Source organism: Agelaius tricolor, unplaced genomic scaffold (genome assembly GCF_023055355.1).
Source record: "Agelaius tricolor isolate 1412-34295 unplaced genomic scaffold, bAgeTri1.0.p SCAF_38, whole genome shotgun sequence".
Taxonomy (NCBI): Eukaryota; Metazoa; Chordata; class Aves; order Passeriformes; family Icteridae; genus Agelaius; species Agelaius tricolor.
The window spans coordinates 1,209,590-1,233,233 of record NW_027269298.1 but is presented as its reverse complement, the minus strand read 5'-3'; the positions used below and the strand labels follow the sequence as shown (position 1 = coordinate 1,233,233).

Sequence of the window (23,644 nt, the reverse complement as noted above, 5' to 3'; positions counted from 1 at the left end):
CTGCCTTGGTATCAGTCTGCTCATGAAGCCAAGGTGAAGATATCACACTGAACAGCACTCCTTGTGCTCTGTGCAGTTCAGGCTTCTTTCCATGCTCTCACTGCACTAGAGATAGGAATTTTGGAGATGCCAATACCTACCTGTGCATCATTTAATAGATGAAATCTTTCCTGTAGCCAAGCTTAAAGCATTGAGCTCACTTGCTTTTGCTTCTGAATGCTCAATCTTTAGAAGGCTCCACTCATACCCCACCCCTTCAGGGCCCTCCACCCTTCTCCCAGCACTTTCTAGCTCCCAGCCATTCCCCCAGCCCATGGTGAGGAGATGCAGCAGCTTACTTTTGATGAGGTGTAGCAGGTGCTTGGCTGAAGGGACTTTGACCAAATCCTCCAGGTCCACCCATGCTGGTACCCTGTCACAGAATCCACAGATATTTAATGCCAGCTCCAAGTACAGAGTGGAGGCAGCTACTATGAGTAGTAAGAAAGGAGAGAAGACAGCCTGGGACACGTGGATCCTGAGGTTGGTGTCAAGCCTTCTCCTCTCCATTCAGCATGAAGGCAGCTTTTCAGCTTTGCCACGCCCCAGTTCAGTGTTTTCCATACTTTTTTACCAAAGTCTCCTCATTCAGTAGTACTGCAGCTTTATCAAACTTCAACACCACAGCACTGCATTAAGTGTAAGATAAGTCATCCTGAACCTACTGAGAAAGTTCAGTGTTTTACTTTCAGGATGATGCTGCCAGGACTGTGTCATTCTCACACAGTGACACTATTGTCTCCCTTTCAAAAATCTCCTCTGACAGCCTTTTCATACCTTATTACTGCTGTTCTTCCCTCTCATATAGCTGTATACACTACCCAGGATTATGTCAACAGTCAAATCCTTCTGGGACCACAGCAAAAATTAACCAAATGGATGCTGGAGGGCCATCAAATTCAAGCCAGCTGCTAAGAGGCAAATGGTTTTGAAGCTGAACAATGCAAGCACGTGCATTCTGTGCCATCCTGTGAGTCCAGGCCTACATGTACCCAAGAGTGACAACAGCAAGTCTGAAAGGGACAGAGCAAGAGAGCAGGGATGGAACTTACACCAACTTTCTCATCTATGAGATGTCTAGCGAGCTCGATTTGCTGGGGGACCCCTCTGATTGTGAATATTCTTACACCAGGGTCTGTGTTTGGGGGTGGGTTTCTCTGCAGCTCCACGTGTGCTCCTGACTGCTGATTTATGCTCTTGATGTTCTCACCACCTGAGGAGAAAAAAAGCCAAGGCATTAGGAGGGATGTTCAGCATCGTTTTCCATAAAATAATATCAAAGTCAGGTCCTGGGAATGGATTACAGTTTCAGGCACCTTCTGTGTGCCTCAGGAGAGTGAGGCTGAGGATGGCAACAGCAAGAGAAACTGCAGCACCTGAGCTCATGCTGCTCCTTTAATCTACTTCACAAGCATAACCTGAAACCTTGAGCTACTGTAACAGTTTTTGGGGTCATGGATGATGCTGCTTAAAGAACACACAAGCCCCACTAAGTGCCCTTTGACAAAACAGATGCAAAACCTGCACTGACTGAATTCCATTGCTTTTGCACAGCTGTTCAAATCCTCTAGGAAATGAAGGTCACCTGCAATCTAAACATGCTGGTTTTTCTTCTTTTTTCCATCACTAAGGCAAAAAGCCACCAGCCACATAACAAAGCTTAAGCCTTCTCCCAAACATGAGCTGTTTGACAGGTTATTGCCTTAGAGCAGCCCCTGCTTACAAGGTTTGCTGTTCACCCTGCAGCCACACATCCCTCCACAGCCATGGCAGCACTCGATTCCAGGCTGTCTCCTGCTATTTCAGAGTTAGCTGTGCATGCAGTGAACATGTCTGGCTCGTTTGCCATCTGGATGCACAAGAGCACAGGAGTGCTTCCAGCAGGATGCAGCAGGGCCAGTCAAAGTGGATCTGATTTCCTCAAGACCTGCTAGGTCCTGGTCTCTTCATGAAATTTGCTTAACAAAAGCCTCAGCCAATGTTACAATGGTTCAATTCTTCTTTTGGAAGCTCACACAACTTACAGACCAGCTCCACTCAACTGGAGAAATTAAAGGGTGTGGGGAAGGAAGGGGTTTTACAGCTTTTAAAACCACAAACCAAAATATCACCAGCTCAAAGGGTAGACAGCAAGCAGCACAGAGAGCAAAGGAAACTAACCAGAGATTTTTGTTTGGTTTTCATTAAAAAGAACCTCCAAAAATAAACGCCTCAATTTTGCTCACATTTCCATCTCTATACATCCAGCACAATTTCAAAACAAACTGTGGATGTTGCAGACACTTGTTCATTTCATTGTAATGGACTCGTGACCTTTTTAACATTTTAAAGCCTTCTTGGGGAAGGGAGGAGGAAAAGTTGCCAAAGGGCAATTAACTCTTTCTAAATGAATTTTTGAAGATGCATTTAACAAAAGATAATCATGTCACATCCCTGGGCAGACAACAGGGATTGTACTGTGCAGCCAAAAGCCAACCCACTTACTTTCAGTCAAGCATGGGAAAGGAGTAAGATGAAGTTTCAAAACCAAGAAGGGTTTTTTTTTTGTGTCATGCTTTTGTCTGATGCAGATTTGTTTGAAGCTCTGTTTTTTACATATCGAGGTGAGATCTGAATCAACAGCCATTTCATCTGCTCAGTGAAAACAGAGGACCCTTTCAGGCAACACAATTTGAAGGAGTGGCACAACTTCTTTACTGGGTGACAGAGGCACAACCAGAGGTTGCTACTTGCACTGCAGACTAGTTTCTCCTTCCAAAAGGGGATTAAAAATCGAAGCATTCTCAAACTGGAAGCAAGGAGAATACAGATTTCAAATCATTGCCCCATTTAGCATTCAGCACCAAGCCTGTGGCTGTTGGGTCTGTTTCTACAGCAGCTCCCTCCTACACCACACAGCAGAATCAAGTCAGCTGCCTCTCCAGGTTTGGTGGGAGACTTCAAGCTTTACCCCCACTCCCTCCAGAAGGACTCAGTGCCCTTGTCCTCTTCCCCCTGCAGCCTGGTACAGGTGGAAGTGCTCCCTCCCAGCCAAGCCACCCTCCAGAGGATGCAGAGGCCGTGACGCAGCCGCGGTGCCGGAAGGAATCTCCTCCCCACGGCGAGGTGACTGCTGGGCACATGGTGGCTGTCTATAGAGCATTCATCCCCTCCATTCTTCCACCTGATGGGGGGCAGGAGCGAGCCAGGAGCGGCCTCCCTCCCGGCTGGATGTGAAATCCTAAAGCAATTAATCAAACCTGCTCAAAGGCCGGGCTGACAAGAGCCAGGCCGGGCGCGGTATCTGTCAGGATTGCTGTATTTATCATGGAAATCCAGGGGGGCCCAGGGAGTCAGAAGCTGTTTCCAAGCGCCACCAAACACAGACAGACTTTGACATGTGTATGGTGCTTGCCTCCACCCTTCCTCAGGGCCTTTGGGAAAGAAAAGCTGCACCTTCCCACCCTGCAGGGAAAAAAGCCATGCGCAGGATCTGCAGGCCAACTCCTAAAAGCTCACGCTCCCAAGCTGAGATGCCCACAAGAAAAAGGCACCAGGTCTTCAGTCATGAATGCTGCAGAAATTGAGCTGATAAACTTCCCAGCCTCCCTCTTTTCCCTGCTTCTCAAGGAGCTGGGAGCACAGGAGCAGTTCCCAGGTCACATCACACACACCACACCTGGGTGCCCAGGGCACTTGGCTCAGCACTCTTTGCTTGGTTGCTGATCTCGAGACCAAGCTGAGGGCCCAGAGTCCTCAGCCAGATTTCACAGAGGAGGCCAACAGCCCCATTCTGCATTCACACCCAACAGCTGGAAACTGCTCAGAAACTGTCAGGGAGTGCAAAGGTTTTGTAATTGGTCACTGTTAAGAAAGCCCCACTAAGATCCCCCTCTGCCCTGCACTGCCCCATAGGCAGCAGGGGTGGAAATAACAAGAATTGCCTGTCTTGCATCAATGTGTGGAGAGTGCAGCACATCCACGCTGGTCCAGACCCCAAAAGGCAACGCTACAGCCATCACTCACTTGACAAAAGTGAAGGCTGCAGCAGCCTAAGAGCACAGGCACTGTGAGAACACCGATTACAAGGTGGTATTACAATGCTACCAGCACTCAAATCACCATACAACTAGTAATTAGTCACTCCAGAAAGCTTCTGATCTGGCCAAGTAAGAATCCCTATTTTGCTGTTGTGGAAACAAAGGTAAAAAGCCACCCTTCACCCCCCAGTGAGGCTGTGCCAGGCCTTGCACTTGAATGCTGGGACATTCACTCCACTACCTGCATTTATCTTTTCAGCACACAGTGCTCTCTGTAGTCACAAATGCTCCACTTCAGTGCACTGCTGAACAACAAGTGACCTTTTCTGATCCTTTATTAAAGATGACTAATGGATACAGCAATAAAGTTTCATTATAATTTGATTTTTCTGTACATTTAAGTCTCACTCGTGGGCTTAAAATTTACTTTGCTTGATCTTTTGGCCAACTGGACTGTTCAGTGAGGACAAGCATAATCACTGCAATTTCTGCATAATGGGGAAAGCAGGTGGTTTTTCATACTGAAAAAAAGTTTTCAGCTTTGTGAACAGGCTTGTGGCAAAAAAACAACATCTGAAACAACTGCAGCTACAGGGCTGACCTGCCCATGTCCCTGGTCATCCAACAGGGCAGGAGCTCAGGGTGCTGTGGGGACAGGCCCATGGCAGGGAACAGCAGGGACGTGCAGGAGGGAAAGAAGCCACAACAAGTCTCACCACAAGCTCCCTCCTGCCAGGAACACTCAAAGCCACTGAAACTTGGCCCAATGCCCTCAAGTCTCTGCCTCCTTTTCTGCTGCAGCTTATCTATTCCTATTCTATTCTCTGCTGAGGCTGAAAGCCAGCTGTGATTACTTAAATACTAGTTCAGGCATATGTCATTCTTTCTGAAATAAGCAGATAGAAAAACGAAACACTGCCTTAGATAGGTCAGTGCATTAGCTCAGACACATCCCAGCAGTTCAGAGCTACAGAGCTTGTCTGCTCCTGGCTCTACCCTGAGTCCTGCCACTGCCCCACATGCAGCTCCTGCTCTGTGACAACCTGAGTCTGCTGCTGATGCTCAGTTTCATAACCATCACAGGGCTGTCCTGATTGAGAGGATGACTCCTCATCCATCTCCTGAGCATGCAGAGATCCACTGGCCAAGCAGCCAAGGGGCCTCCATGGCAGTGAACACGCTCAGCCAAGTAGCACAAGGTGCACCAGGCTTCAGTGCCAGGTCAGGTGCCAGCAGAGGCAGAGAAATCCTCCTACTTCACTTCATTCATCACACACTTCAGGGGCTGGAAGTAGTTCCTGTTATTAGCACACCCAGAGACCTTCCATTTCCTCACAGAGCACCATGAAATGACTGCTCTGCTTGTCCCTGATAAACTGTCCTTCAAACAAATACTCTGTAAAAAGACTCTACAAATGAACCTGCCTTTTCTCAGCCAGCTGCTTGTTATAAAACAAGCTTATTTGACAGCTCTGCATTAAGAGCCTCTCTTACAGCTTGTGAACAAGGGCCTGGAGAACACAATTATGAGTGAGAACACCACAAAGACAACAACCACAAGCACTTACAGCTTATTCCTACGCTGCATTCACCGGGCACCAAACACTACAATCACAGAAAGCTTCGCTGTCAGGCAGCAAGAACATGATCATCCTGAGAGAGAAGGATTGCAAGCTGTGGTATTTGGAGTCACCAAACCCACCTTTGCCTATAACAAGGCCACACTTGTCAGCTGGAACAGTGTAGGTGATTTCCTGCACGCCCCCAGGTGCTCCAACACTCCAGTCCCCACGGCCACGACCTCTTCCTCGGGCAACAGCCAAGCTTCCAAAGCCATCTCGTTCCTGACAAGGCAAAACATGTGCATCAGTGCTTTTATGTTGGCACCAATGCACATTAAAAACAAAATAAAGCCAGGTCAGTTAAACTGCCTCATAATCAATGGCATTGAATTGAGATATTCCTGGACCTCAGTTTCACAGTCAAGGTTTGAAGCACTCTAGAAAGATGCCAAGTAATGTAGGTTGCCTTCCTGATTCAGGAAGATATTTTTATTTTTAAATGCATGCCTTTACATCTGCTGAAATAAACCTATAAATAAGCATCAACTACTAAAGGACTTTCAGTTTGTGATGGGGGGGTCTCTTTAGAGCAAACAATGGATCTTGGCACTGACACACACAAAAGCTGCTTTCCAACCCTTTCAAGTGTCACCCTGCTGGAATTACTCAGCAGAAATGTACATTTTCCAAAACTTCCAAAGGAAGCTTTTAAGTTCAAAGGCACTTAAAGGACATACCCATTTTGGGTAAGTGATTTTTCCAAAAGGAAATGCCATGGGCAGTCAGAGGTTATCATGACAGACCACAATATTTAAGTGAGTCATTACAGCAAGTTATGAAATCAAGTATTCAAACCAGGTATTGGGGCTAGAAGAGATATTAAGATGGATAAATTACGGACCTTTTTGGACAAATTATGCTCAGGTTTCTGAAATGGCCTAAAGTTTTAATTCCTCATAATGCAATGGGAATATACAACCTTCTTCAAGAGTCTGCCCTAGTACTTCACCTTTCTTGCTCTTGTGCAATGCAATGCAATGCTGGTGTGTCTTAGAGCACAGTGACACCATACCTGGGCACTCAGCACCTTCCTGTGCCTCACCAGACCAAAGGGCTGGAGGCTGAAGATGAGGCACCACTGAGCACTGGCAGTGCTCTGCTGTCTAAACAGAGCCCCCAACCACTGTCTGATGCTGATGGACTCCATTCCATCAGCTCACTGTTTCCAAACTTAACAGCAACTAAACAGGAGATAGATGTGGAGCTATAATGATGCCTCATAGGCCTGGGAATAAAAGACCTTCCCACAGCTCAGTTAGGACATACACATTGTATGACATTAAAAGAACTTCCATCGTAAAGAAACAAACCTCAAACCCAGCAGCTCTGGGCAGCAGCATGTGTGCCTGCTGGGGAAAACTGAACAGTGCTGCTTTTCAGAAGCTGGCCTCCATCCCTCCATGCAGCCCACATTCCCAGAGAGCACTTCCAGAACCCACCTGTGCCGTGAGGATGAGCTCACTGATGATGTGTGCTGCGTGCTGACACCGATCGGGGAGCCCCATGACCTGCGCGACTCTTTCAGCGCTAATCCCATCATCTGTGGAGAGAGGGGGCAAAGACTCAATTAAAAACAGAAAACATCCACTCATCAACAAAAGCTTCCTTCCAGCACCAACACTGCTGGCAGCATTTTCACACCACAGAACTATCCCAGGAGCTACTGCTTCCCTCCACCTTCAGCCCCTCTTCCCTGGACTGCAAGAAGACAAAACCCAGCCCACACTGCAGAGGGAACAACGCTCAAAAGAAAACACTTTCAAATGTCAAAAAGCTACGAAAGAGACTGATATAATTTTAAGAGGAAAAAAGGCAGCTTTGATAGGTGATCAGACAGCCAAGGACCCAGAGAAAGTTACTCAGAATTAATCAACTCCTGATCCCCAAAGGCTTTAATGTCCTGAAGGAGAATTCTTTAACAGGAAATAAAAGATTTTTGTTATTTTATTTATCTGTATAATTACCACTCAAGACATGACTGTTGTGACATCTAATGTTTGCAAATGAGCTGTACATAATCTTACTCTCTGAAAACCAGGAAGTGCATGAGGAGGCAGCACATCACATTTAAATGGGTTTCAGAAAGAGACACAATGCACCTGTAAATGAGGAAAGCCTGGCTGCTGGAACCCAAAAGTGGAACACTGGTCAGAAAGCAACGGCTCTCCATCCTCACACAAACCTGGTTTAAATTGAATCCTAACTCCAGCATCATTCTGAATCTTTTTGATCATTTCTCCATTTCTTCCTATCACAATTCCAACAGCATACCTGGGCACAGAGACCTGATGGGAAAGGCAAAGGAGTATGAAAGTGCAGAGAACTAGACTGAATGACTGATTTTACAAGGAGACGCTCTTAACTTTGAGGGTGGGCCATGTTAGGCAGCTCCAGGCTACAGAACCGCATCTCTTGAGAAAAACAAACACGTGGCCACAAATTCCTTCCCCACTAAATGAACTCTGCACTACAAGAATGCAGCTTCAATTATAAAGTGCCATCTGGGAGTCCATGAGAACTCCTCCTCTTTGCAGAGCCAGACTCAATTCTTCTGGCAAAAAAAAAAAAAAAGAACACAACACATTTTAAAAAAAAGCTTACAGGTCACAAGTGCAGTTGGATGACTCCCCCCAGTACCCATCCCACAGGGAGGTTAGCAGAGCACTGAGAAGCAAACGTACCTCTATGCTGCCTCCTCCCATTCTAGCACTGAAATCACTGCGCACGCCTCGGAAGTCTGCCTGATCTTTCTCTCGGATGATCTCCAGTACCATTTCCCTCGCTTGCTACATGGGGAAAGAAGTTACAGTTAGCTTCAAATTCTTCTGCTTGCCCTCCTGGTGTTAAGGCCTCCACATGGGGAATGGTCAGGCTTCAGGCAGGGGGATCTCCATCTGCTGACAGGAACAGCAGTCTGATTTAGGATTTCTTTTACCACAGTCTGTTCTCGATGGTATCTTCTATGTCTGACAAAACCTGCCAGGTGCACAAGGTGGCAGTTTCTTGGGTGCAATTGCTTCCTCCAGTTTTTCAAAAAAGGTCCTTTAACTTTTAAAATATCTTTGGAAGTGGATGCCCTTTCCTACTGATAGAACTGAAACCAATACAGTAAGGTAGAAGCTGTTGGTAGCATGGCAGAGGTCATGCCCACTAAGAGCTACAGAGCACATAGTAAGGAGGCTGCTGGGCACCACTGAGCTTACTGACTCTGAGAAGTTAAGCCCAAGTCTGCAGCAATCCAGCAGGACATTTTCTGAGACAAAAGGATATTTTTCCTACCTACTGATAGCACTCAAGGCCATTCACAAGCCCAGCCAGTCAAAGTCTACACTGGAAACTAGCCAACAGTACTCACCAATAAAACAAAAAAAAGCCTGTATGTCAAACCCCAGCATTTGTTTCTCTCTACTGCCAGTCAAGCTTTTGACATCTTGGTTCTGTTTCCAAGCTTGAGGACAGTGGTGAAACTCTCTCCTTTCATTTTTACATATTTCCCACGTCCTCAAAGTATTTTCAACAGAAAGAATCAACTCAAAGACATTTCAGAGATGCCAAGACAGAAATATGGGTGATGGAGAGATTTCAGAAGGATTTGAGGAAGTTAAGAAACACTATGGCAGCATCCACAGAATCCCACCAAACCCAAGGATTCATTGCACATCTTAAACACCTCCTAAGTGTGCTCAGCCTTAAGTGTCTCAAAGATCTTCCAGCCTGTGCAGTCTCCATGTTTCCTTGAATGGAAGATGTGACAACAGCAAATCTTGCACAGCAGAAGCCATCTGGGAAGTGGCAGCATTGAGAGTATGATTTGGTTAAAAGTAGCCAGACTGTCTTTAAACTCCTTTTGCACAGTGATACCTCCACAATAAGAATTTCAGGGGGAAAAAAATAACTCTAAAACTTGCAATAAGAGCTTTGAAAAATACTACCCAAACACAATGCCTGGGCAACATGAACAGTTGCAGCAATTTATGATTAGGGAGATCCTATGAAACAGAACTACTTCTATTGGAGACAGGAATGCTAAGCTAGATTTAAGTACTTAGCAAGTTATGAAAGGCACTTTCTGAGAAGTGGAACAGGCTGTGGCTGAACTTTAATGCTCTAATTCAGGTGCTCCCATCACACAGCAACCCCCCAGTCTGCAGCTGATGGGGGGGATTTTCTCCAAACCACAGGCACGTCCACATCTGCAGAACCCTGGCACAAGGAGACTGAGGCATCAATATTAAGCAAACCCCTTGGTTTCAGGAGTTGTTGTGGGACTGGTTTTTAATTACCTGTGTCGATTGGCTGTCTGAGGTAGTTTTGTGAAAGGTTTGCTGTCTCAAATGTGTGATTCAGTCACTAAGAACCCATTTGCCTGAGTGACACAGAACTCTTTGATTTTTTGTCACACAGACTGGAAAGCATTTCAAAACTTCTTTCTCCAAACCCTCCCCCTCATCTCTACTCCTACCCATGTGCAGCATTTATGTGGAGTGACAGCTCCTAAGTTATACTGTAAAACAAACTCTGGTGTTTTAACTTGCTCTACTCAACCTTACAGAACAAACAAAACCAGGAAAGATTATCACATTTACATTTGGATTTGACTCCATTAGGTGCTCACAAATACAGCCAGGTTTGAATTTCTCCTCAGTTCTCTTGGGGAACCAGTTTGCTTTTGTTACATACCTGCACTTTAAATGCATCTCCAGTAATACGGAGAGGTTTATCTGCTCCAGTAGGCAAAGGACCATCTTGGATCATAATCATTTTCACACCTGTTCGCTCCTGAAGAAAAAGCACAGAGCAATTTTTCTAAGCAGAGTCCCTAGAACAAGGGACTAGATTTTGGTTATTAAACATTATGAAGGTCAAACCAGCACCGTTACAGAACGCACAAATTCAGGAACAGTCCTAGAGTGTAAAGGACTGCCAGAAACTGCACTGCTCCTGAGGTTCTCAAATAGCTGAAATCCTTGCAAGAACGACCCCCTCCACCTCAACTACTGACTTTCCAGCCCTTTCCAAAATGTGTAGCTGTCTGCATGTAACAGTTATTAAGTGACCAGCCTCCAAACTATATGACAGAGGTCTAACGAGGGCACTCAAAACCCCTCCATTTTTGACCCTAGGTGTTTTGCTATAACCCTCTATTCTTTAAAAACTTGTACCAGATGGAGGAATAAAGAACGTCCAGGAACACAGTTGATACATAACACAACACTTAATTAGAAAGGGGTGGGATGAGAAAAAAAGATGACATATGGCAGCTTTACCACAAACCAGCAACAAAAGAGAAGCAGAGCACTCTACAAGAGCATGGCTGGCATTAAAAATACTGCAGAGCAGAGCAGACATGGCCCTTCCTTGGCTACAGGGATCCCCTCCTAAACAGCACACACCAAGTGTTATCTACAGCACAAGGGTTTCTGTCGCAGTTCTGGCAGAACTCCACTACTTGTGTAGCTGGGGCCACACTGATTTTGTAACAAGAGATTGGATTGGAGTCCAATCTCCGAAGGCAGAAGAGTAGTCCCTGCTGGAGAAGGTTAGAGCATTCAAGGCTCTCCATTTCAGCCTGTTCCAGTGGATCTAGAGAAGCTGCAGTAGGGAAGAGAGCCCTCAAGGAAATGCATCTTGCGCACCTGCAACTGTTTTATTGTTTCACCTCCTTTGCCGATGACTAGACCCACTTTGGATGCCGGGATCAAAATCTCCTGAATGGTACTGTTGCCATCAACATCGTTGTGAAAACCAGGTCCGTTGCGACAGCGATCTACAATCTGCCCCAGAAGCCGTTTTGCTTGTCTTTGGAAAAGAATCGAGGGAAACAACCATTAGACAACATTGCTCCACGAGACCAAGAGACCAGGAACCATCGGAATGGAGAGGAGAAGTGGAAAGATGGAGGAAACCATAGTCAGCACAATGTTTGCCCTTTTTTAAAAATAATCTCTTTGATGTCTATTTTCCCCTATCATGATTACTTATAAGCAGTTTGATTTTTGAAGGGGAAGAGAAAAGGAAGAGCAGCAGCATGCTCTGACCTCTTAGGAAGTTAAGGACAATAGTTGAACTACAGCATTTGGGATGCTTGCTTCAAATGAAGATGCTCTAGGTTTTAACTTTTCTAACACGCATACAATAATAAAACTGAAGCTCTGGTCTCCTTCTCAGTCAAGACAAAAAGACACACACTGCTCTGATACTAACACAGCCCATGGATTAACCATTCTCTGATCAGTCACAGGCAACTGCTTTGCTCTTCTCTACCTGCTCTTACCAGCAGCACCAGAACACTGTCCTAACACAGCCTCTGCTCCAAGCAGTAGGTGCTGAAGCTACACCACGAAGCAAGGCAGGGATACTGCAGCAGCCACCAGTGAAAGACTGGGTTCTTCTACTCCTGGTGAGAAGAGACACACAAAGAAGCATTTGGGAGATTAAAGATCCCTTCTCTAAAATCTTTAGCATGTCAGGGGTAACTGACAGGGTTTCCCTTCATCTTGAAGGCTCCTATACCAGCACATCCCATTCCTGCCCTTGTCCCACAACCCTTCTGAAAGCAGAAGAAATTCACTGGTTCCTTGTACAGCCTAATGCAGCACCTTCCCCTCTCTCCACTTCACACCAAGCCGTATCAGGCACCCTAAGGATGACTGAATTCTCTCTGGGGATTTGAAAAACCAGTACAAACTCATCCCTTCAAGCAGACATTCCCCCAAGGCAGCTCAGGGGGTGGTGCACTGAGGCTGCACTCAGAGCAGAGCACTGCTTGCCCTTGACTTTCTCACAACAAAAGGGAAAAGGTGGAATTTCTGGAAGCCTGCTTCAAATGTCCTGGAAAAGTCCTGGGACATTTTATTCATCTGCCTTCATATTTAGTGCAAAGTTTTTTTAGTGACAATATAGAGACCACAACAGTTAATACACAGCATATTTCAGATGAGAAGGGGTCATTTGGAAATTACCCTAATTAGTTTGTCACTGGATATAACTAATGAAAACATTCCTCACAAAACCCTTCTCAAAGAAGTCTGACACTTAAAATGGTTTCCTTACTTCATTTTCTTTTTCTACAAGTAGCCTGAAAAACCTAGTTCAAACAACCAATTTGTCAAGAATTTTGCCACAAAAGTAAATTAAATTTCACTTAATTCCATGCCCATGTTCTGTTTCACAAATTTAATAGTTTCACTTAAGATTTACTCCTATTTTATTTAAAGACAGCCTTGGACATGAATACATTTAACTGCTTACTTCAGAACCACGAAGTTTTAACTACACTTCTCCCCCATTTTCCCACAACTGCATCTCATGAAGCATCCCAGCTTTTTACTATTTTGCTCTTGTTCTTAAATATCCTTTGCTAAAGGGGGAAAACCACCTCAATATCAGCAAGAATACACTGCCTGCCCTATAATATGAGATTGCCAATTATATTTGTTGGGGCTCACTGCTTGCAGTATTATGATAGAATAAGGAGATTTAAGTACCCTTAGATCTCTTTAGGAATGGAAGAATGATGAGTGTCTTCTCTTTAGAGAGACAATCTTTGCACCAATGTATTTTCAAACGCAACTTAAAGATTTCCAGATGGATTTTAAAAAACCCACCTACCCAAAGGCTGGGGAGAGAAAGAGCAGCTCCATATGTTAAGTGTGTTCCTGTAAGCCTGAGGATCCTGGATCCAGTTCCAGCAGGAGGTCCTCAACTGGTTTGTGAGAGTCTCAAACTCAGCTCCTGGGAAGGGGGAGGGAGGAAACACTGTCCCTAAAGTTTCTATAGGTCTAAAGATAGAAATCCCTGCTGGCTGGCCACGTGTCTCTACCATGCAAGGAGCAGAATCAAGACTTGGGTTCAGTCCTTTGCTTCTTGTTGGCAGCAATGCAGAGACAAGCACCCAGTGGGCCTCATGCTGCTCTGCAACAACACCAACACCTCCAGGGTATCCTGGAGTGGCACCCACAGGCTCTGGAGGCCTCATGCAGCCCTTCTTCAGCTGGAAGGATGCTCATCTCAATAGGAGTAGGGAAGCGAAGGGGAGAAGAGAAGTGCCCTTCAAGAGCTTAGCTCAGTATCCTGGAAAGCTGCAGTTACTAAACTGCATCCTAGGTGCCCTAAGAGCAACCTCACCCTGAGGAGGAGAATTCCAAGGAAATTTCTGCAGAGGAGTCAAACTGCAAGTGGAAAAAAAGCCTTTGAGGTGCACAGTTTAAAGCATCAGACCAAGAGGTTCTATGCTCCAGAGACCCTCAAGTTTCTCTAGGCCAACATTTGCTGGTGTGGCTAATAACCAAGTAGCACCACTGACAGAGCATAGCATTAGGGAGAAGAGAAAGAAGGACAAAGGAGAGAAATGAAATCAGAACTCACTCAATGCTCTCTGGTGTCCCAGTGAGTACACAGGGCCTCTCGGGCATCCCACCACTGTCTGCAAAGGAAACAAGGAGAAAACTCGTGGTATATGGAATTAAAAATGTGGCAGCTATTTCAGAGACCATGAAGCACCAATGGAAGCACCTCCCACCTGCACACATAGCATGCTGAAGAATTCAAATATATCCAGGATCAACATATTTTAAATGATTTACTGGATGTCTGCATTCTTTTAAAGCCTTCCCCACCAATTAAAGGGAGAGGTAAAAACTCAGATAACATTGATCAACAGTTCCCTGCACAGCACTGCAGCACAGTCCTCCTCAAAGCAAACTGGCACCAAATGATCCCATTTGGAAGAATGGTCTCATTTCTATGATGCAAAGCAAGCTGTATGGAAAGCTGCTGCCAACCCTGCTGAAATGTCCTCTGCCAGGAGCTGGAGCTGACCAGAGCAGTCAGAGGCAAACCACAGAGCTGAGCAAAGTGCCAAAACTCAGCAGCTCCAGGTCTAAGCACAACATGGATTGTTCATTTGCTCTGCAACCATCTGCTGGTGAAAGGCAGTTCCCTCACTGCTCCATCCCCCAAACCACCTGAGCAACCTGTTTTCTACCCTGCCTGGGAGGTGGGTCCCACAACAGCTCTCCCATGGCTGTCTATATCCATGCCAATGGTGATAACACACCCTGAGCATGGAAAGTGCCTGATCTAATGGACACAACACCCTTTGACATTAAAACCTGTTCACCCACCACACAAAGAGGGGCTTACCTGGAGCAATTTGAATTTTGCAGCCAGACTCTATCTGGATCCGTGAGATCTGCTCTCCTCCCCTGCCGATTACTGAAATGAGTGCAACAAGCATCAGAACAAACTGCTTTTCCTGGAAACTGCAGAGCACCTTCCCCCTTTTACTCTGCTGCAGCTTTCTATAAAGGAACAGTTTGACTCCAGGACGGCAGAAAAGCATCCACAGCATTACCAAATTTATTTATTTATAGCAGAAAAACATTAAAATACAGCTGAAGGTTATTCTATTTGCTTGGAAAAATAAACCAAAAAAGCCTGTCTTGCACAGGAATGGAAAGAAATAAGCATGAAAGAAATAAAGCACTAGTCTGGGTGATGCCAGGAGAGTAATTTAAGTACATTTTGTTCAGCCTGAACCAATAAGCCAGTTATTTGGAGTACTAAAGAAGGTAAAGACTTGTTTCTTTCTAATTCCTATTTTACTGCCATTTTTGAATGGACATGCTATTTGGCTGTCTGCACTCAGACAGAACCACATCCTGAAATGCTCTATCAACCTCCAGGGAACACAAATATCCCTCTCCCTTAACTCTCAGAGTTAAATTGCTGTTTCACAACAAGACACCCAGAGCACAGACTGTGCCAATCACCATTCCCACCCTTCCCAGACTGCAGAAACAGCAAAGCTCTCAAGTCCACCACGTATTCCTGGCTCAGGATGCTCCCAAAGAAGCATCTCAGGTGTGGGGCTGCATCCCTCCCTGAACCAGGGTGAGACACAGGTGATGCCTGCAAGCTCCCCTCTCCCAGGGCCAACATCCTCCATGTGTAGCACCAGGATTGGCAAAAATGAAGAGGTCTGGCAGGAGAGGAGGGAGCTTTTCCTCTGCAGGAATTTGAGTTCCAGTCTTACAGTGGCTTTAGAGTTGGGACAAAACTTGGCGCGCTATGGGGTAATTAGCAGGGCCTGTTATTTTCCTCTTTACTCTCCATATATCAAATTGGAAGGGATACACAGAGAGCCAGCAGTGGAAGAGTCTCTGCAATCACTGCAGTAACACATCAGCAGGAGGTGCCATTGAAAGCCAGAGTAATGATCATTAAGAGGAAGAGAGAAATTAGGATCAAGCTTGAAAGAGAACAGCATCAGGAATGCAAATCTAGGAATAACTCTGGTCTGGTTGTTTCCCTGCAGCAAATGTGTGAGGAATTTAAAATTCTGTTTTATTTGCCTTTGGTCAACTCATATTTTAACATTTAAATGTTGTTTTCCTTCCTCAGCTCTCACAGTTTTGCATACTCAAAGTAAAATGTTGCAATGAAGGGAAATAAAGTCACTTTTGACTTGTTTATGTACTGTGCTAATGGGAATTCAAAAGAGAAAATCACTAAAATGCCCAGTAACTTGTACTAAACATTCTTGTTCTTATTACTGGGACACCAAGCTTTTCCATGAAGTTTGCATCTGGATTTTAAACACAGATCCTCTGTTCCCCATGAAAACAGCATTAAACAAGGCTTATCCAAGGCTAATAAACACAAAAACTTGTGTCAGAATCAACAGCATTCCTGCACAGGAAACACATCAAGAAGCATCAAAAGCATCCAAGGTACTTACTAAATCCAACCATTTTATCAGGCACTTTGAACTCTTCTGTTATTACAGCCCTAAAAAGAAAAAAAAAAAAAAAAAAAGAAAAGAAAAAGAAAGAAAACCCCAAAGTCATTACAAAGAACAATTTGGAAGAAACCACAGTCCTGCCATAGAGCCTGGGCTCAGCACAGGGGCTCTGCACACACAAGTAAAAGCTCATCACTGTCACAATTATTTGTTTTGGAAGGGACCTCTGATGGTCACACAATTCCTCCTGTGCTGGATCCATTTCCAGTCTGTCTCTGGTATCTTGAATGGAGCTGATGGAAGAAGCTCCTTCTGTCATTTTTGCTCCAGACAGATTTAACAAAAAAAGCACAAAGTTTCCTCATCACTGAGCCTGGACCTTCCAAGCAGCAGTGTCTGCCCGGTGCTTCTGGATATTCTCTTCCCAGGGACACCAACCACAGCCAGCCCTGACATAAATCCCCCTTCTGATATTCACAGCTTTGGTGGTTTGGGACTCTTTTTCACCTGCTTGTCCTTATCATTCTTTTCCTTGGAATTAATAAAATTGTCTTCAATTAGCCTCTGAATTCTTAGTATCTCTAGACTTCCATACCTATTGCTCTTTGGGCATTTTCAATGTATCTGCTTCAAAACAAATCACTCAAAGCAGTTTCCTAAGACCTGGCCATAGTCAAGTAGAAAGGAGTTAACTTGGATTGTTCTTTTGTTTAGCTTTTTTCTGTCTTGCAGGAAACACAACCCCATGAATGTGGAATTTGTAAATATGCATTATAGACAATTTGCTCAGCAATCTCAAAAGCAGTAAAACATCTGCATAGTTAAGTTAAAGCAGCTTTTGTAGGGAGGTATATTAAAATATTCCCATTTTTTTCTTTATATAAGTTAGAAAAGGTGTAAAATACACGCTAGACTTGATTAGCTAAGCTGCAGATAAGTACTAAAACTGCCTATCCCTTTCTAGGATGCTCTAGTAGGACATTAGCTTTAACCTAACCATTAAAAATTTAAGGTTCTTCATGCACACTGTTTGTCCTTCTGCTGAGGCCCCAACAGCTGGTTAGGATGGAAATGCACTACTGTTCACCTTCAGGCTAATCCAGCTTTAGAAATGTTCTTCCCTTCAAAACAACACAGAAAACTCCTCAAGAGCAGCATTTGAGAAAAACTGAGAATTTTACATTTTTATTGGATGCTGAGACATGCTGGATGACAACTCATACTTGCTTCAGTCCTCCCAAACCATCTTTGACAAAGGAGCCATCCCAGGTCATTTTACATCAACAAAACTAAATAACAACAACAACAGTAACATGTGTCTGTTTGACACTTCCACCTTTCACCAAAATGCCAGATCTTTTCTCACTTTTTCTGCCTTGCCCCTGCCAGGGCAGGGGAAGGGAAAGGAGAGAGAATTTCTTTTTTTCAGTCCTGCAGATTTGCAGAGACCAAATCCAAGTTTCACATCAACTCCTCTTTTTTCTTCAGAACAAACAACCCAGGCTGTAGAAAACCCAAGCTGACAGTTTTTCCACATTCTCAACCTCTGACTTTCTAACACTACTACAGATGGTGGATCAATAAACAATTAGAATTGATCAATAAATAATAAAACATAACCCACTGCTTACCTTTGATGTACCAGGGCCCCTAACTGGTTACCTACTGTGGCAGAGAGAGAAAAAAGGGAAAAAAATCAAAGCATTAGCACGGATAAACTAACTTCATCCCTATAGAAAAAGAGTTCTTACCGTTTCATCAAAAAAGAAAGAAAAGCAAAACAGTAATTTAGGTTCAGTGGCTGAAATGAATGCGTTATGTGCTACAAAACAGGAGGGGATTTCTTGATCAACACACACCACAGCCCAGTGTCCAGCTGAACACAGGATAGGGAATTGATCCGTGTCTCCCCATGCTGAGAGTCATGGGAGAAAATCCTGCCTGCCCAAATCCAAATCCCTGCAACTAACCTCCCCCCTTCCCAAATTAAACCCAAAGTAGTAAAAAAAGGGAAAAGGGGGGGAGGGAGGAGGAGGGAGAGAAATCTGAAGGAAACCAGTGTGCATTAATAAACAAGAATAAAAGCCAAGCAGCCTCAGAGATTCCCTCAGTCCAAGCATTGACAGGGCTGGCACATACTTCTCTCAGTGTCTCTGATCTGTGCTCCATGGAGCCCACTTACACGGAGACCTGTTAAAGGAATAGGGCTGTTAAGTAACCTCGTGGCACCCAAACACTGTTTCAACCTGACAAAACACATGTTCTTGAACACATTCCAGGAATTTCTGCCATGCTAGCTGGTGGTCCATCTCTGATTAGCAATTATCTCCCTACTGACAACCCTGAGACAGACTTCTCCCCCCAGCCCCAACAGATTAGATCTTTCTTCCAAATGTTAATGGGGAAAATATCATTAGACCAACTCATGCAAAGTAGGAACACGAGCCCTGCTGGGCTTCCTACTGGACTTTGCCTGCAGCAAACCAGCTAAAACCCAGACCATTTGGTGCTAACAACCAGTTGAAAGATTATATTGCATGCCTGGAGGGCACAGAACAAAACAAATGAAACTGGCCAACATGTGAGCTGTGAGAATAAAGATGCTGTTTCAGACTACCTTGCAGCAAGCTGCACATTCTTTGACCTGAAATAAATTGGCAATCAGCTGGCAGGGATAGAAAGTGGATGCATCCCACACTCTAAATCTGGCAGAAAAATGCATCAAGTTTGTGGCCAAACACTTTACTCAAAGAAAATAGACAAAGAGAGTCAATAGTGTATTTCTGTTGTGTGTCAATACCTTCATGATAGTTCAGGACCAAAATATTGACAATGTTTCTGTTTTATTACTCTCTCCAGCTCAGTCATAAGACAACTGCTGTGTTAATTGACTCATTTAGTTTGTCTTTGCATATTTTCACCCTGAATATGAAAAGCTCTAATTTGATAATTGTGAATATTGTAGTTGAAAAAGGTGGGTGATGTAATGGGGAATATTTGCTCTGGCTGATAAGCTTCTACCACAAAGCTGAGCAAATACAACCAAACTCAGAATATTTCAACTCCAGGCAGTAGGTCTGGTGGTATTGGTGTAGTGTGGGGCTGCCACAGCCAAGGCCACTCATTATCAAGATGCCAGAAAGAGTAGTTTTAACTCTGCAAAGGCTGTATTTAAATCTCCACTTCTCATTTCAATTCACCAGAACTGCTCTCTTAGCAATCTGTTCCGCTGCAGCCACTGCCCACAAATTATGAGACAGATACACATCCTATAATTACCTCCCCAAGTTCATGCAAGGAAGGGAAGAGCCTTCATTTTGTAACACAATCCTACACTTGAAAAAGCCAACTTCTGATGGGAAACCTGTACCAGCACAGGAAGTGAAATCAGTAAGGGAATTAATGCTTTAGATGCAGGTAGCAATGTCTCTCCAACCCATTCTGAGTTGCAGAATCCAAACAGAGCAAGCCATCCACCCCCACAGGGAGGTATCAGCCTTAATGCATGTTTGTTGGACAAATTAGTATGGAAAAATTATGCCACAGTAAATTATGTGAGAGACCATTCCTTCCACAGTTCACAGATAACTTCTCAAAAAACTGAGATGGAAGGCAAATGGAGAGAAATGGAAATTATTTACTTCAAGTCATTTATGATTTCTCTCTGTTCTGAGGGAGAAAAAATGATGTGGCTCCCAGTTCCAACAACCTAAAGGTCCATTCCTTCTCCAACATGCCCATTTTTCTCTGAAAAACAGGGACTAACAGAGAGGCAGGGCTGGGGCAGCCACAATACTGAAAGCTGATGCACCATTCCACTGTCTCCCTTCACACCGAGGAGGGGGCTGAACTCTGACAAGCCACATACATATTTCCCCCTTTTACATCTATTCAGTACAATTTAACTGTAACTGCAGTCATTTTATTGCAAATAAGGAAAAATACTGAATAAAATCAGCACAATTTCCTATTAACGGCACCTGCTGGTTGATAACTCTTCAATCTGCTTTACGCTTCACCTTAACTGAATTCTACCTAACAGACACTCAAAACAAATGTGGATTTTTCTTCCACCCCATAAAACAGAGCAGTGCCTCCCACTAAATTAATGTGCATGATGGGAATATACAATCTCTTCAGGAATATCTTCATGGCTAGAATAAAATCAGAGCAACACATCTTCTTGAGAGCAGTGGAACAGGGCTGCTTTGCTTTTCATATTTTAGAGCCAAAATGGGATCATCCTAAATTTTAGAAAGCTACAAAGATTGTTATCCTAATTCTCCATCATTAAATATTGATAGTTTTTTCTTGAATGAAATAGTCAAACCCTAATAATTTTTGTGTGTGACTTCACTGCAAATCTTTGGAGGTTTCTTCCCTCTCCCTTAAACCACCTCATCTAAAAAAGTGGCCATCTGTAAAGTTACAATTTAGGAACAGTGGCATTTTGTGTATTAAACGAAATCTTTTGCCAAAAGATCTGGATTTTTGCCCTGGTTCTACTGCTGCTGCAGATGTGTCAGAGCATCAGTACTGACTTCCATCAGCAGTAAGGGATAGAATTCCCTTCTGCCCATCACTATTTTCATTGAAAACACATTGGAGGGAAAGAATAAAGTACTCTGTACAGCAGGATCATGTCGTGTTTGAGCCCTTGGTTCTACTACAATCAAATTTTATTGCACCAGAACAGGTGATCTCCAGATCTGGATGTACCACAGCAGCTTTGGGAGGAGAGAGGAGTGGAGAGAGGGGGCTGTGAGGCTTCTCCAAGGTCTCTCACCTTTGTTTTCCCAGACTCAAAGGGTGCCCCAGCCTTCAGCTGTAATGCTGCTGCTTAATCCTCTGGATCTCACAGGACACTCCTTTAAAGCAGCCCAAACAAAGGCTAATGCTCTGTCCATCAGTCTCTTTGCAGCAGACTAGACCCCTGCTTCCTTTGAACAAAAGGAGGCTGCTTCTTGAAAGGTTATTTAGCATTAAACAAACTTATTAATCTGTGCTGATAATTAGAGGGACCCTTTAATTAGAATAGAGGCCAGGGGCAGCAGTTGGCCCTTAACAGGTGGGCTGGGGTCTGTCCTAGCAGCAGCCACAGGCAAGATGCCACCAGGTCTGTCTGCAGCTCAGACTCACCTGTCCCCAGTGCTCCCCTTCATGAGAAACATTAACCCCTGCAAGTGGCACAGAAATGCCAGCTGTGACTTCCCAGGAGCAGTACAAATAAACCTGATCTCTTCCCTGCACTACAGCTGTTGGCAGGATTACTTTCAAGTTGTTTCCAGAAAGGGGGAAGAAAAGAAGCCAGGGAAAAGAGAAACAATCAGTCTCAAGGTCCATCTAACACCAATGAGCCAGGTTACCAGGGCTGATCCTTCTGCTCCTCAGTTCAGATGAGGGTTATGTTAAGGGAAGTGCAGAAAGCACTCACACATCCTGGTTTCTGACATAATAAATCTGTTTTTCCTGGAAATGCTTGAAAAGCAGCTGAATTTGTTTTGATGAACACACTGACACCTGTCTCAAGACCACTTCCTCAGCTGGCATCAGGCAGCCACAGCAGCAGCTGTTTACAAAAACAGATGGGAAGAATTAGATTGTCCTGAAAGACAGACAGTTCTCCTGTCACCTTAAACACTTCCTCTGCAGACAATTTTTCCAGCAGTATTAGGAACAGAGATAACTTTCCAAGAGCTGCATGGGGATAAGGAAGCAGTGAGACCTGCACCCAGCTGTGAGCATGTAGTATACAGGGAAATTTCCCACCAGATTTGTTCCCAACCCATCCAGAGCAGTAGAATGTATCCAAATCCACTATAAAATGCACTATAACATTTCTGGAGCATGTGTAACAACATAATCACTTCCTGACAACAACACCTCCAAACTGTGCTTCACAGACAAGCAGAAAATGGAGACAAGTGGGGGCATGAAATTCCAACACCCCTTGTTTGCAGCTAACAGGGAACTAAAAAATCATCCAAATAGGAAATGCTTTCCTAATTTAAGTGTCCTATTAAAAGCAACTTCCATCTTCCAGATGTTTAAAGCTAAATCTGCATTACAGACATTTAATTACACAGCAGCAAGAGCAGGTAGCCCAAGACTAAAATATGGATCACACCACAAAGAGATACAGAGCAAGGAGCACACAGAGCTTCAGGAGTTGCTTTGCCAGGCTGCAGGTAAAGAACAGCACAGGAGGATCCCACATGTAGGGGGGAACTCATCACACAGCTGCATCTCAGTACAGGACTCACTAACACCACTAGAAATAAAACCCAACATGACCCAAGCTGAAAGAAGTGCTACAACCCTGACAATTCCTGCTTCTTTGTCAAATTCCAGCCCTTTAAAATAGGACTTCTGTCATTTCTCATCTTCTCACAGACCAGATTTTTGGGAAGGGAGTTGGACAAAGCTATATACAGATGTGTATGAACAACCCAAGGGCAAACACAGCATTTAAAAACAATTACAAACAAGGTCCAGTGCTGAGGACAGGGTGAGCAGAACAACTGCTGATGCAGGAGTCAGGAATAGCCACCCTGGGAGGCTCTCCCAGGAACAACATCCACTCCCTGGAGTTATGTGCAGAGCACAAGAAACCAGCAGCAATGCACTTTTCTAGCCCAGACTGCTACTGTATTGACAGGCTCTGTGTCAACACAAACAAGGCTCACCACCAGGGCTCCCAGTACAAGTTTAAGTACAAAGTCCAACCTGTCACTGAAACACTACAACCAGCTCACGTGTTACGAGCTCCTAAAACTCATTTTGTCAGGAGGTCAGATCTCTAGTCTGATGAATCAATGAAAAACACAGGCAGGGTAAATGTTGTCAATGACAGGTTCCCAGAGGGCTATTTTTACTCCTTTTCACACACAGCCACATCCCTAAGCTCAGAGCTGTTCAGCATTCCCCAACACTGCCCAGCACCTTCCCCTGCAGAACCAGCCCACACCAGCAATGCCAGACCCCTGGCTTCTCAACAAAAATACAAAATATGGGGGCTCACCCAGATAAATCCATTCTCTCCTGAAACCCCAAACCAAAGGAGCAGCAGCAACCTGTTGCTCAAATGGAGCCAAGAGCAGGGAACAGAAGTGGGTGGTGGCATGTGTTCAGAAAACAGTAATGTTAGCAAGCCAGAGGCTCCACATGAAAGAATCTTCTCCCCATGCAGCAGCATGTTTTTTCAGACTGAGGAGCAGACA

General features: G+C 44.5%; 1 protein-coding gene across 8 annotated transcripts in view; it reads right to left on the bottom strand.

Annotated features, from left to right (window-relative positions):
• Positions 1–23,644, bottom strand: part of FUBP3 (far upstream element binding protein 3) — a 39,182-nt gene that overhangs the window by 7,180 nt on the left and 8,358 nt on the right. For 4 of the 8 annotated variants that reach the window (XR_011683628.1, XM_071453880.1, XM_071453885.1 and 1 more), the window contains exons 3-15: positions 18,564–18,614; positions 18,056–18,089; positions 16,422–16,471; positions 14,825–14,896; positions 14,048–14,105; positions 11,317–11,479; positions 10,361–10,459; positions 8,362–8,466; positions 7,863–7,965; positions 7,120–7,220; positions 5,761–5,902; positions 1,092–1,252; positions 339–412 (exon numbers count right to left, since the gene is read on the bottom strand). Coding sequence is in view for 7 of the 8 variants with exons in the window: in XM_071453880.1 (XP_071309981.1) it covers positions 339–412; positions 1,092–1,252; positions 5,761–5,902; positions 7,120–7,220; positions 7,863–7,965; positions 8,362–8,466; positions 10,361–10,459; positions 11,317–11,479; positions 14,048–14,105; positions 14,825–14,896; positions 16,422–16,471; positions 18,056–18,089; positions 18,564–18,614 (1,213 nt within the window). In the remaining variant the exon portion in view is untranslated. The remainder of the gene's footprint in view (positions 1–338; positions 413–1,091; positions 1,253–5,760; positions 5,903–7,119; positions 7,221–7,862; positions 7,966–8,361; positions 8,467–10,360; positions 10,460–11,316; positions 11,480–14,047; positions 14,106–14,824; positions 14,897–16,421; positions 16,472–18,055; positions 18,090–18,563; positions 18,615–23,644) is intronic. The other 4 variants (XM_071453881.1, XM_071453887.1, XM_071453882.1 and 1 more) reach the window with 4 other exon arrangements.